The sequence below is a fragment of the Pongo abelii genome, chromosome 19 (assembly GCF_028885655.2).
Source record: "Pongo abelii isolate AG06213 chromosome 19, NHGRI_mPonAbe1-v2.0_pri, whole genome shotgun sequence".
Lineage (NCBI taxonomy): Eukaryota > Metazoa > Chordata > Mammalia > Primates > Hominidae > Pongo > Pongo abelii.
In genome coordinates this window covers 74,699,822-74,713,452 of record NC_072004.2, presented here as the reverse complement: position 1 = coordinate 74,713,452, position 13,631 = coordinate 74,699,822, and the positions used below count along the sequence as shown (strand labels likewise).

The 13,631-nt window shown below is 44.9% G+C and overlaps 1 protein-coding gene across 7 annotated transcripts in view; it reads left to right on the top strand.

The window, feature by feature from the left end:
- GPATCH8 (G-patch domain containing 8) overlaps positions 1-13,352 on the top strand; it is a 150,653-nt gene extending 137,301 nt beyond the window's left edge. For 6 of the 7 annotated variants that reach the window (XM_002827432.6, XM_054537095.2, XM_024234984.3 and 3 more), the window contains 2 exons: positions 2,598-2,728; positions 7,151-13,352. In XM_002827432.6, coding sequence (XP_002827478.3) covers positions 2,598-2,728; positions 7,151-11,030 — 4,011 coding nt within the window. In that variant the 3' untranslated portion in view covers positions 11,031-13,352. Of the gene's footprint in view, positions 1-1,016; positions 1,416-2,597; positions 2,729-7,150 lie in introns of those variants that run through there. The other variant, XM_063718232.1, reaches the window with a different exon arrangement.
- Positions 13,353-13,631: the final 279 nt, after the last annotated feature.

Here is a 13,631-nt window from a genome sequence, read left to right as displayed (position 1 = left end):
AAAATGATTGTTCTTTTGGACAATGTCATGTAGTTTGAAAAATGCTTCCTAAAAGTAGTGAAATATTTGTAAGAGGGGAGGAAATGGCATGGGGAAATTTTCCAGTCTTAGCAGGTGGCTAGAGAGAAGATGGCAGGCCATAGTGTATATGGGCACAGTGGCTTATGCCTGTAATCCCATCACTTTGGGAAGCTGAGGCGGGCGGATCACCCGAGGTCAGGAATTGAAGACTAGCCTGGCCAAGAAGATGAAACCTCATCTCTACTAAAAATATAAAAAATAAGCTGGGTGTGGTGACAGGCACCTGTAGTCCCAGCTACTCAGGAGGCTAAGGCAGGAGAATTGCTTGGACCCAGGAGGCAGAGGTTGCAGTGAGCCAAGATCACGCCACTGCACTCCAGCCTGGGCGACAGAGTAAAACTCCGTCTCAAAAAAAAAAAGAGAGAGAAAATGGCAGATAAGAGAAGAACATTGTATTCTATCTAAATCTTGGTTAGAGAGCCTGTTACGTGTTTGGGGAAGAAAAAACTAGGTTTGTGGCCAAAGGTAATCATATAATAGGCCTGATAAGCCTTTTCTTTCTGCCCCATTCCCCTCAGGAGGAAGAAATTAGAATTCATATTTATTTAAAATAGTTGATCCTTCATCTTGAAGTGGTTTTATAAAAATCTTAATTGTGGGCTGGGTGTGGTGTCTCAGGCCTTTAATCCCAGCACTTTGGGAGGCCAAGGCAGGTAGATCACTTGAGACCAGGAGTTTGAGACCACCCTGGCCAACATGGTGAAACCTCATCTCTACTAAAAATACAAAAATTAGCCAAGCATAGGGGTGCACGCCTGTAATCCCAGCTACTTGGGAGGCTAAGGCATGATAATTGCTTAAACCTGGGAGGCGGAGGCTGCAGTGAGCCAAAATCATGCTACTGCACTCCAGCCTGGGCAACAGAGTGAGACTTCGTCTCAAAAAAAAAAAAAATCTTAATTATGGGCACTAACAGTTTTGCCAGCTGTTCATTACTTGAACTTCCCCCATAATAAGGGCTAATGGAAGCAGGACTGCTTTTTATACCATAATGGTCTTTTCCAAAGTTCTGGAACCATTTTTCTGGAAGAAATACAGGTAGTTCCATTTTTCTAGGTGGGATTACTGTGTCAGTCTGTGTGTATGTACACATGTATATGTTGTACAGGTGCTTCCCTTCTCCCTAGCCCTTTTAGAGTTGATGGCTTTGTCCCTGATTGTTCAGTATAATAGTTTACAGATTCACTAAGAGAGCTTGTGTAGTAATGCTTGCTTTATTTTTTTTTTCTCTTCCACTCTTGTTTTATTTTTTACTTTTTTTTCTTTGTGATGTGACATTTTCAGCTGATGTATTGAAAGCAAATCCTTCTAATTTGGGAGCCCAGATCACAAGAGTGAGTTTTTCTACTAGTGTCTTTAGCTGTATATCTTTTTTTGTGTGTGTCTTTTTACCCTTCCCTCCTCCCAATTTAAAAAGATTCAAAACACATTTCATAAATATTAGGTAAGAAAATTCCTCTGTCTGTTGAACATCATGCCTTTCCACAAAGCAATGTCCACTTTATACTGGGTCAAATTCCTTTTCCCAATGCTGTTGTAAAAGCATAGGCTAATGTATATGTTTTGTTTTGTTTGTTTCTTGTTATTATCTAATGTCTTGAAAATAATTTTAGTTCTGTCTTCATTGCAGATAGATATGTCTGGGTTCTGTCACCAGTGTGTCATAACACTGTTCTCTTTTGGTTGTAGTTTGTTTTGTTTTATTTTAAAGAAAATTATACAGTAGCTTCTGAAAATAAAAGACCCATTCTGTTATCTGGATTTTAAGTAATAAAATCTTTGACTTATCTCTGCTCTCCCTCCTCATCCCATGGATATTCCTCTCAGGGCCATGAAGGAATGCAAAGCCTCACATACTACTTTCAGCAGGCTGACCAGATAAAAGTGGTCAGACTGGTGAGCTCTAAACATGCTAGCGCTGGAAGACATGTCTTGGGTTTATTTAATAATTACAGGAAACCTCTACTCATGCTGAAAAAAAAAAAAAACAAAAAAAAAAAACACCTTTTTATGGTGAAATAAAAGTATGCTTTCTATTTGTTCTAATTTAAATACTGCCCCCCCCCCCCCATGTAAGCTGTACATTGCTTTTCAAGATCTTACACCTGGGTAATTTTCTGTACTAGCCTAACCCCTTTCTGTTCTCTTTGGCTTGTGTTATTACAATTTATCTCATGTTCTGTTTGTCTAGTTTTGCATCCTGGAGGAGCAGGTGATTAAATAGTCCCTTTTCTTTCCTCCCAGTGTTCTAAAATTTGCTTGTTGCATTTGAGATCATTTTATTTTGCCTAATAAAGCAAATGATATGCTGTCCTAATTAGAAATGCAGATACTGCAAGTGCTATACCCAAAGTAATCAGCCATTGTGGTTTCAATTGCCATAAGAGAATATGATAATGTGTTCTACACTAATACCATGACTGTTGGTTGAGGGTCATGTCCTAAAGGCTTTACTTTCTGATTCCCAAGTTACTGTAAATCATCCACCCTCTGTATCTTTCTTTCTTTTAACCCAGAGATTAAAAGATCTCAAGCAGAGAGAGTTTGCCCGAAATGTCTCTTCAAGATCCCGCAAGGATGAGAAAAAACAGGAAAAAGCCCTTCGGCGGCTCCATGAGTTGGCAGAGCAAAGAAAACAAGCTGAATGGTGAGGATATTTTTTATCAGAGGGTTGTACAGATAATTATAATCCTTAAAATTTTAAATTATATATTTCAGATTATAATTTAAGATTTAAATTAAGATTTAAGAATTACAAACCTTGTGCCAGGCGCAGTGGCTCACCCCTGTAATCCCAGCACTTTGGGAGACCAAGGCGGGCAGATCACGAGGTCAGGAGATTGAGACCATTCTGGCTAATACGGTGAAACCCCATCTCTACTAAAAATACAAAACATTAGCCGGGCATGGTGGCGAGCGCCTGTAGTCCCAGCTACTCTGGAGGCTGAGGCAGGAGAATGGCGTGAACCTGAGAGGCGGAGCTTGCAGTGAGCCGAGATCGTACCACTGTACTCCAGCCTGGGCGACAGAGCAAGACTGTGTCTCAAAAAAACCAAAAGTGGCTGGGCATGGTGGCTCACGCCTGTAATCCCAGCACTTTGGGAGGCCGAGGCGGGCAGATCACCTGAGGTTGGGAGTTCGAGACCAGCCTGACCAACATGGAGAAACCCTGTCTCTACTAAAAATACAAAATTAGCCGGGCGTGGTGGCACATGCCTATAATCCCAGCTACTAGGGAGGCTGAGGCAGGAGAATCGCTTGAACCTGGGAGGCAGAGGTTGCGGTGAGCCAAGATTGCGCCATTACACTCCAGCCTGGGCAACAAGAGTGAAACACCATCTCAAAAAAAAAAAAAAAAAAAAAAAAAAAGAATTACAAACCTTCAGTTTTTATTAATTGACAGATAACAACTGTACATATTCATAGGTTACCTAGTAATGTTTCAATACATATAATATATAATATATAGCGATCAGATCAGGGTAATTACCATATCCATCATCTCAAACATTTATTATTTCTTTGTGCAGGAACATTCAGTACCCTCTTTCTAACTATTTGAAACTATATGGTATTGTTAACTCTAGTCATCCTGCAGTGGTATAGAACACTGGAACTTACTCTTCCTAGTTAGCTGTAATTTTGTAACAAATCTCTCCTTCTTCCGCCCTTCCCAGCTTCTAGTATCCTCTGTTCTACTTTTTACTTCTATGAGATCAACTTTTTTTTTAGCTTCCACATATGAGTGACAACCTGCAGTGTTTGATTTTCTGTTCCTGGGTTATTTTACTTAACATAATGTCCTCCAGTTCCTTAAAATGTTTAATAGATCCTTCTTTCAAACTAAAAGCATATCTATATAATTGTAGTATAATATACTGATTAAGTATGTGTATTTTTGAGGCCATATTTTTCTTACTATTTATGTGACTTAATGAGATTATATCTAAACTCTCTATGCCTCAGTTTCCTTATCTGTAAGATAGAGCTAAGAACAACTTACAGTTGTTGTGAGGAGTGATTATTACCTCGGAAATGCTTGAAAGGATGCCTAGCACATCAAAGATGCTCAATAAATCCATAAATTATGACACTATTACAATTATTCCCATTTTCTAACATTTATATTAAAAAGCACATGCTGGGCATAGTGACTGGCACCTGTAATCCCAGCACTTTGGGAGGCCAAAGTAAGAGGATCACTTGAACCCAGGAGCTCAAGACCAGCCAGGGCAACATAGGAAGACCCTGTCTCTAAAAAAAAAAAATCTTAAAAATTAGCGGGGCATGGTGGCAACATGCCTATAATCCCAGCTACTCAGGAGCCTGAGGTGGAAGAATCACTTGAGCCTGGGAGATCAAGGCTATAGTGAGCTGTGATCGCACCACTGCACTCCAGCCTGGGTGATAGAGCAAGACCCTGTCTCAAAAAAAAGAATCCCCTTTTTATTCAGTTTTGGGGGGAGTTGTTTTTTGTTTGTTTGCTGTGAAGTAGTTTTCATAACACAGTGTAAGTATTTCTTGCTTTCCAAATCTGTTGAGTTCTCATTTTCCAGTAGCAATAGTTTAGATAGCAAGAGATTACACATTGGCCGGGCACGGTGGCTCACGCCTGTAATCCCAGCACTTTGGGAGGCCGGGGTAGGTGGATCACCTTAGGTCAGGAGCTTGAGACCAGCCTGACCAACATGGTGAAACTCCGTCTCTACTAAAAATACAAAAATTAGCCAGGCATGGTGGCGTACGCCTGTAATCCCAGCTACTAAGGAGGCTGAGATAGGAGAATTACCTGAACCCAGGAGGCGGAGGTTGCAATGAGCCAAGATTGTACCATTGCACTCCAGCCTGGGCAACAAGAGCGAAACTCCGGCTTGGGAGAATAAAAAAAAGAGAGAGATTACACATCGTCTGAATATACTTATCCCTGAGTTGAGGACAGCTGTTAGCTAGGGTTTGGATAACAAGGACATCATACAAATAGGTATCTGATTCTGTTTAGTTCTTGATTTGGAATTTAAGAGTATAGTGTACACTGTGTAGTGTACAAACTATAAGAATTGCAAGCCAGATGCACGGTGGCTCACATCTGTAATCCCAGCACTTTGTGACGCAGAGGCAGGAGGATCACTTGAGGCCAGGTGTTCAAGACCAAACTGGTCAACATAGCAAGACTCTGTCTCTGCAAAATTTTTTTTTAATTAGCCAGCATGGGCCGAGCATGGTGGCTCAAGCCTGTAATCCCAGCACTTTGGGAGGCCGAGGCAGGTGGATCACGAGGCCAAGAGATCGAGACCATCCTGGCCAACATGGTGAAGCCCATCTCTACTAAAAATACAAAAATTAGCCAGGCATGGTGGTACATGCCTGTAGTCCCAGCTACTTGGGAGGCTGAGGGAGGAGAATCACTTGAACCCGGGAGGTAGAGGTTGCAGTGAGCCGAGATGGTGACACTGTCTCAAATAAATAAAATTAGCCAGCATGGTGAGGTGCACCTGTAGTCATAGCTACTTAGGAGGCTGAGGTGGGAGGATTGAGCCAGGAGTTTGAGACTGCAATGAGCTATGATCATGCCACTTCACTCCAGCCTGGGCAACGCAGTTAGACCCCACCTCAAAAAAATAAAACTTTCAGGCAAGATCATCAGTTTAAAACTATCGAGGCTCCTTGATGTTCCTTTTGTCAAAGATGAAAGTGCTCAGGTAACATTATGACTGTAGTACTGAATGCCCAGAAACTGCCACAAAACCAAAGCAAATGCTTGTTACGGTACCCAGGAGATAGGCATGGACTTTTTAGTTTCTATGACAGACGTGCTGACCACAGACTGCCATAAGTAGCACAGTGGAAGTTTCTATGTTTAACTCAGAATATGCAGATTTTTAAAAAATGAAATTTGAAAGCATGGGGAAATTTTTATTTTTATTTTTTTTAGAGGTGGGGTCTCACTATGTTGCCCAGACTGGTCTTGATCTCCTGGCCTCGAGCAGTCCTCCCTCCTCAGCCTCCTGAATCACTGAGATTACAGATATGAGCCACCCTTGTCCAGCAAGAGTTTTTCTTTAATTGAATGAAATAAAACCTATGTGAATACATGTACAGCCATACATTAGATAACATACTGATGGACAAAATTATAAAATAAGAAATGAGATCAGAAACATAGTAATGATGGGCTATTTCAGTCGTGACATGTCTTACTTTTTTTTTTTTTTGAGACAGAGTCTTGCTCTGTCACCCAGGCTGGAGTGCAGTGGTGCTGCTATCTCAGCACACTGCAACCTCTGCCTCTCCCAGGTTCAAGCTATTCTCCTGCCTCAGCCTCCTGAGTAGCTGGGATTACAGACGCCCACCACCATGGCCTGCTAATTTTTGTATTTTTAGTAGAGACGGGGTTTCACCATGTTGGTCAGGCGGTTCTTGAACTCCTGACCTCATGATCTGCTCGCCTCCACTTCCCAAAGTGCTGGGATTACAGGCGTGAGCCACCGCACCTGGCCTGTACTTTATTTTATTTTTTTTTTTAATTTTTTTGAGAGGGAGTCTTGCTCTGTCACCCATACTGGAGTGCAGTGGCATGATCTTGGCTTACTGCAACCTCCATCTCCCAGGTTAGAGCAATTCTTCTGCCTCAGCCTCCCAAGGAGCTGGGATTACAGGTGTGTGCCACCATGCCTGGCTAATTTTTGTGTTTTTAGTAGAGACAGGGTTTCACCATGTTGGCCAGGCTGTTTACGAACTTCTGACCTCAGGCAGTCTGTCCACCTTAGCCTCTCAAAGTGCTGGGATTACAGACATGAGCCACCACACCCAGCTTTTTGTACTTTAGACAGCTTAAGGAAAAGCTATGTAATAACTGGCTGGCCCTGGGAATTTGGTAGGTTAACAGAATGAGTCTTTGCCTAACCTCCTCTGAGAAAGTCTCATTTGTTAGTATAGGACTAGGGAATATGACCACCACTCACTGTCTTTGAGACCTACCTATAATGAATGATAGGATATAAGAGATTAGTATTTTATAAGGTTTATGAAACCTGCTTTTTGTTTTTTATTTTTCTAAATCATCATGTAGTGCACCTGGAAGTGGTCCCATGTTCAAACCAACCACGGTGGCTGTAGATGAAGAAGGTGGAGAAGATGATAAAGATGAATCAGCTACAAATAGTGGCACAGGTGCCGCTGCTTCTTGTGGCCTGGGATCTGAATTCTCCACAGATAAAGGAGGCCCTTTCACTGCAGTACAAATCACTAATACCACTGGACTGGCCCAGGCTCCTGGGTTAGCCTCCCAAGGCATCAGCTTTGGCATTAAGAATAATCTGGGGACCCCATTGCAAAAATTGGGAGTGTCATTTTCTTTTGCCAAGAAGGCTCCTGTCAAACTCGAATCAATAGCATCGGTTTTCAAGGACCATGCGGAGGAAGGGACCTCTGAAGATGGAACAAAACCCGATGAGAAGGGTTCTGACCAAGGATTGCAGAAGGTAGGAGACTCTGATGGGAGCAGTAATCTTGATGGTAAAAAAGAGGATGAAGACCCTCAGGATGGAGGGTCCCTTGCCTCAACATTATCCAAATTAAAAAGGATGAAACGAGAAGAAGGAGCTGGGGCTACAGAGCCTGAGTATTACCACTACATCCCCCCAGCACACTGCAAAGTAAAACCTAATTTTCCCTTCCTACTTTTTATGAGAGCCAGTGAACAAATGGAAGGTGATAATACTACACACCCAAAGAATGCCCCAGAGAATAAAAAAGGCAGTTCTCCCAAGCCTAAAAGCTGCATCAAGGCGGCAGCAAGCCAAGGAGCAGAAAAGACAGTTAGTGAAGTCTCTGAGCAGCCGAAGGAAACCAGCATGACCGAGCCCTCAGAACCAGGAAGCAAAGCTGAGGCAAAGAAGGCCTTAGGAGGGGATGTAAGTGATCAGAGTTTAGAGAGTCATAGTCAGAAGGTTTCAGAGACCCAAATGTGTGAGTCCAACTCTTCTAAAGAAACCTCTCTGGCCACCCCAGCAGGGAAAGAAAGCCAAGAAGGACCCAAACATCCTACTGGTCCCTTCTTCCCAGTTTTGAGCAAAGATGAAAGCACTGCCCTCCAGTGGCCATCAGAACTATTAATTTTCACCAAGGCAGAACCCTCCATTTCATACAGTTGTAACCCTTTATATTTTGACTTTAAACTTTCAAGGAACAAAGATGCCAGAACAAAAGGAACAGAAAAACCAAAGGATATAGGAAGCTCCTCAAAGGACCATCTCCAAGGCCTAGATCCTGGTGAGCCAAATAAAAACAAGGAAGTGGGCGGAGAGAAAATAGTACGTTCCTCAGGAGGCAGAATGGACGCACCTGCTTCAGGGTCTGCCTGTAGCAGCCTGAATAAGCAGGAGCCTGGGGGTAGCCATGGGTCTGAGACAGAAGACACAGGGAGAAGCCTTCTCAGCAAGAAAGAACGATCTGGGAAGTCCCACCGGCACAAAAAGAAAAAGAAGCACAAAAAATCCAGCAAACACAAACGTAAACACAAGGCTGACACAGAAGAGAAAAGCTCTAAGGCAGAGTCGGGGGAGAAATCTAAGAAGCGCAAGAAACGAAAACGAAAGAAGAATAAGTCATCAGCCCCAGCAGATTCTGAACGAGGACCCAAACCAGAACCCCCTGGGAGTGGCAGTCCTGCACCACCAAGAAGAAGGCGGCGAGCTCAAGATGACTCCCAGCGGAGATCCCTCCCAGCTGAAGAGGGGAGCAGTGGCAAAAAGGATGAAGGTGGGGGTGGTAGCAGCTCCCAAGACCATGGTGGGAGGAAACACAAAGGTGAACTTCCACCTTCATCCTGCCAGCGAAGAGCAGGCACCAAACGGAGCAGCCGATCTAGCCATCGGAGCCAACCCAGTAGTGGAGATGAGGATAGTGATGATGCTTCCTCACACCGGCTGCACCAGAAGTCTCCATCCCAGTACAGTGAGGAAGAGGAAGATTCAGGCAGTGAGCATTCCCGCAGCCGCTCAAGGTCTGGCCGGCGCCATTCCTCACATCGTTCCTCCCGGCGTTCTTACTCAAGTAGCTCAGATGCCTCTTCAGACCAGAGCTGCTATAGTAGACAGCGCAGTTATTCTGATGACAGCTACAGTGACTACAGTGACAGATCACGAAGGCACTCCAAGCGCTCCCATGACTCAGATGACTCAGACTATGCCAGCTCCAAACACCGATCAAAACGGCACAAATATTCATCTTCTGATGATGACTATAGCCTCAGTTGCAGCCAGTCCCGAAGCCGATCTCGGAGTCATACCAGAGAGCGCTCAAGATCCCGGGGCCGCAGCCGCAGCAGCAGTTGTAGTCGTAGTCGAAGCAAGCGGAGAAGCCGTAGCACCACAGCCCACAGCTGGCAACGGAGCCGGAGCTATAGCCGGGACCGCAGCCGCAGCACCAGGAGCCCTTCCCAGAGATCAGGCTCCAGGAAGGGATCATGGGGTCACGAGAGCCCTGAGGAGAGGCATTCTGGGCGTCGGGACTTCATTCGTTCTAAGATCTACCGCTCCCAGTCCCCCCACTATTTCCGATCAGGCCGGGGAGAAGGTCCTGGGAAGAAAGATGATGGCAGAGGAGATGACAGTAAAGCAACAGGTCCACCTTCCCAGAACAGCAACATTGGCACAGGAAGAGGGTCAGAAAGTGACTGCAGTCCTGAAGACAAGAATTCTGTCACTGCCAAACTGCTACTGGAGAAGATCCAGTCAAGGAAAGTGGAGAGGAAACCTAGTGTGAGTGAGGAGGTGCAGGCCACCCCTAATAAAGCTGGGCCCAAGCTCAAGGACCCCCCACAAGGTTACTTTGGGCCCAGGCTCCCCCCATCTCTTGGCAATAAGCCTGTCCTTCCACTGATAGGGAAGCTCCCAGCTACCCGAAAGCCCAATAAGAAGTGTGAAGAGTCTGGCTTGGAAAGGGGGGAAGAGCAAGAACAGTCAGAGACAGAAGAGGGGCCCCCAGGGAGTAGTGATGCCCTATTTGGGCATCAGTTCCCTTCAGAGGAAACAACTGGCCCCTTATTAGACCCACCCCCAGAAGAGTCAAAGTCTGAAGAAGCTACTGCTGATCACCCTGTGGCTCCACTAGGCACCCCAGCACACTCTGACTGCTACCCTGGGGACCCAACCATCTCCCATAACTACCTCCCCGACCCCAGTGATGGGGACACCCTGGAGTCCCTGGATAGCAGCAGTCAGCCAGGCCCTGTGGAGTCCAGCTTGCTGCCTATAGCACCAGACCTTGAGCATTTCCCCAGTTATGCACCTCCCAGTGGGGATCCTAGTATTGAGTCAACAGATGGGGCTGAGGATGCTTCACTGGCCCCCCTGGAGAGCCAGCCCATCACCTTCACCCCTGAGGAGATGGAGAAGTACAGCAAGCTCCAGCAGGCTGCTCAGCAACACATCCAGCAGCAGCTTCTGGCCAAGCAAGTAAAGGCCTTTCCAGCCTCAGCTGCCCTGGCCCCAGCCACACCAGCCCTGCAACCCATCCACATTCAGCAGCCAGCTACAGCCTCTGCCACCTCCATCACAACCGTTCAGCATGCCATCCTACAACATCATGCTGCCGCAGCTGCTGCCGCCATCGGCATTCACCCTCACCCCCATCCCCAACCACTTGCCCAGGTGCATCATATTCCCCAGCCCCATCTGACCCCCATTTCTTTGTCCCACCTTACTCACTCAATCATCCCTGGCCATCCTGCCACCTTTCTTGCTAGCCATCCCATCCACATCATTCCCGCCTCAGCCATCCATCCTGGGCCCTTCACCTTCCACCCTGTCCCACATGCTGCCCTCTACCCCACCCTACTTGCTCCACGGCCTGCTGCAGCGGCTGCCACTGCACTCCACCTTCACCCACTACTTCACCCCATCTTCTCAGGTCAGGACCTGCAACATCCCCCCAGCCATGGCACATGAGTTGGGGGATGGGATCCTAGGTAGGGCCAGGGGAGGAGATCCATAAATGTTCCCTTGGGGGTGTTGAGCCGTTAATACCAGCAAGTAGAAGCTGGGATGGGCAGTGTCTGACAGCCAAAGAATTGAGTTTTGGCTTGCAGGGGTGGGTTTAGATTTGAAGTTTGCTTTCAGTTTACTATCAGGGATTTCTTTTTCCTGTCCTCCTCTCAATTTGTCCCTCCCTCTTCTGTGTTTCTAAGCTAGGGAACACCAGTAAGTGCTACCCACCCCTCTGCAGCAACATCTCCAAACTGTCAAGTTTAGATAATCCCCTCCTCCCTCTGCTTTTTTCCTCTGCTCTTCCCTTCTATAAATTTTAAAACATTTTCCTCCCCTCTGGCCAGTGGGTTGTCACCAGAGCACTTGCTGTGGGCCCATCTGGTCTTGCCTTCTCAGCGCCACAGGGAAGGCCAAGCTGTTCTAGTGGTGGAAGTGCCACCACTTTGGGGTAGTATCTTTGACCATCCTTGGTGACGTTATGTTATCCCAGGTGAGGTGGAAAGTGTCTCACCTGGAACCTGATATAACTCAGGCTGCAGTTCCATCCAGTTCCCACATCAACGGAGCCACACATTTGGCACTGTTATCCTGGTATCCCTCATCCCAGAAGAGGCATCTCCATATCCCAGAAAAGAAGATCCTATCATGAATAAAAGCTGTGTGGAACACAGAGTTGCCCGTGTGCTTTCCCAGAGAGGAGCTCATGTGTCTGAAGTGAAGGGTATATTTTCTTCTGTTGTGTTGATGTTTCCTTCTTAATTTATAGGATTTTTTTAATGTAAAAAATTGCACTGAACTCTATAAACGTAAATGCTGCTTTTTGTAGCTCATATAAAAAAGGTTCCATATTTGTAGTATACTGCAATAATATTTTTTACATCCAGCTCTTTAAGTGATCCTCGTTCTGGTGGCTTTGTGTAAATATGTTTGCCCTAGTTGAATTAAGAAACTTTAAAGGTTATAAAATGAAAACGAAAAATAAAATATTTGTTTTCTGCTAGATGCAAAACTGACTAAGCATGTATATTTTACCAAGCTTATGTATTTTTTGAAGTTATGAATTATAAAATGTTAAAACATTTTTTGCTGGGACAAAATGTTAAGTAATTTGCAGTATGTAGTGCCCCCAGTATTGGGATTTTTGAGCTAATGGGCAGCAGTCAGCTGGGGGCTTCTGAGGGATGCTCATCTTTAACAGTCTCCCTCATGTACTTTTGCTGTTTTACACAGAGAAACAGGTGGACCCCACAGAGGAGAAGGAGGGGATTCAACAGCTTTATTGTCTGGAAGCAGTGAGATTTGGTGATTGTCTGGGGGGATTCCTGGGTTTCCCTGGGTACCTTGTTCCAGGCAGTCAGTCCATTTGCCTTCCTAGTACTTAGCCCCCTCTGACAATGTTTTTTTTTTAATGTGCCTTTTGGGTTGGTAGAAACTGAAGTAGAAGTAGGCTGGAGGATGAGTTGGGACAGTCTTCTTCCTTTTGTTGGGAGGTGAGCACATTTACAGATACTTCAAATTATTTTGCTTCATAGTTTCCATGCCCTCTGCCCAGCTCAGTTTAGACAGTAAATGTTCCTTGTTTCTTTTCTCCCATGACACTGACAAGAGGAATTACCACCTCAGCCTCTTTTGCCCCTCTTCTTGCCTTTCACCCAAGCTCTCAGCCCTAATTAACACACTGACCCAAAGGTGCTTGTATTGCAGGTCCCATCTCCTTTGATGAGGTTAACAATTCCCACTTTGGCATTTTCTTAACTATTCCTGTGGCTAGAATTGGTTGGTTGGTCACTTGACAAGAAAAACCATACTTACCTGGGCCAAGGCTCTGTGTTCCTGCCTTCTCAAATTCTCAGAAGAGAAAAGTTTTAAGTTTATGAAAAGAAAGTGGCAGGCAAACACCACTCTTGACTGCCCTCCCACCCTCCTACCTGTTTAGTACTCCTCATCTGATTCAGAAGCATCACTTCTTGGATAACTAGCACTGGAAAAACGTGTAAGTGAAGGGACTCATTTTTCTTTGCTTTCAGCCCATGTAAATAAATAATACAGTATTAACATTTTCGTGCTGCTTCCCATTAGCTTGTAGATTGAGCCATACTCTGGCTGCCTCTTTGCCTTCCTAGGGGCATTTTCTTTAACTTCCAGAATAGTGATTTTAAAAATAAAAATAAACCTTACTTACAAGCATAACAGATTGTATTTAACTTTATCACATATGATAGAGATATATATGCTGTAAAATGAGAGAAAGGAACTTTCTAATAAACCAATGATTTGTGGAAACTTAGCAGAGTCTGTCGTAATTGTTGCCCCATCCACTCAAAAGTTAGGTAGGGTTGGAGGTGTGGGTTATAAATAACATCTTGTTTGACATGACCAAGGAATAGACTCCTGTGAACCAGTTTGAGATGTTTGCAGTTGTGCTTCTGAAAGCTCAGGCTATGTAAAGAGAGAGGAAAGATGATGGTGTGGGAGGTAGTAATAGTAGTCAATTTCTCTCAGTTGTAGGTAGATGTATTGGAATGTACACCTCCTTTCCACTTCCTCTTTCCCACAAGAAGA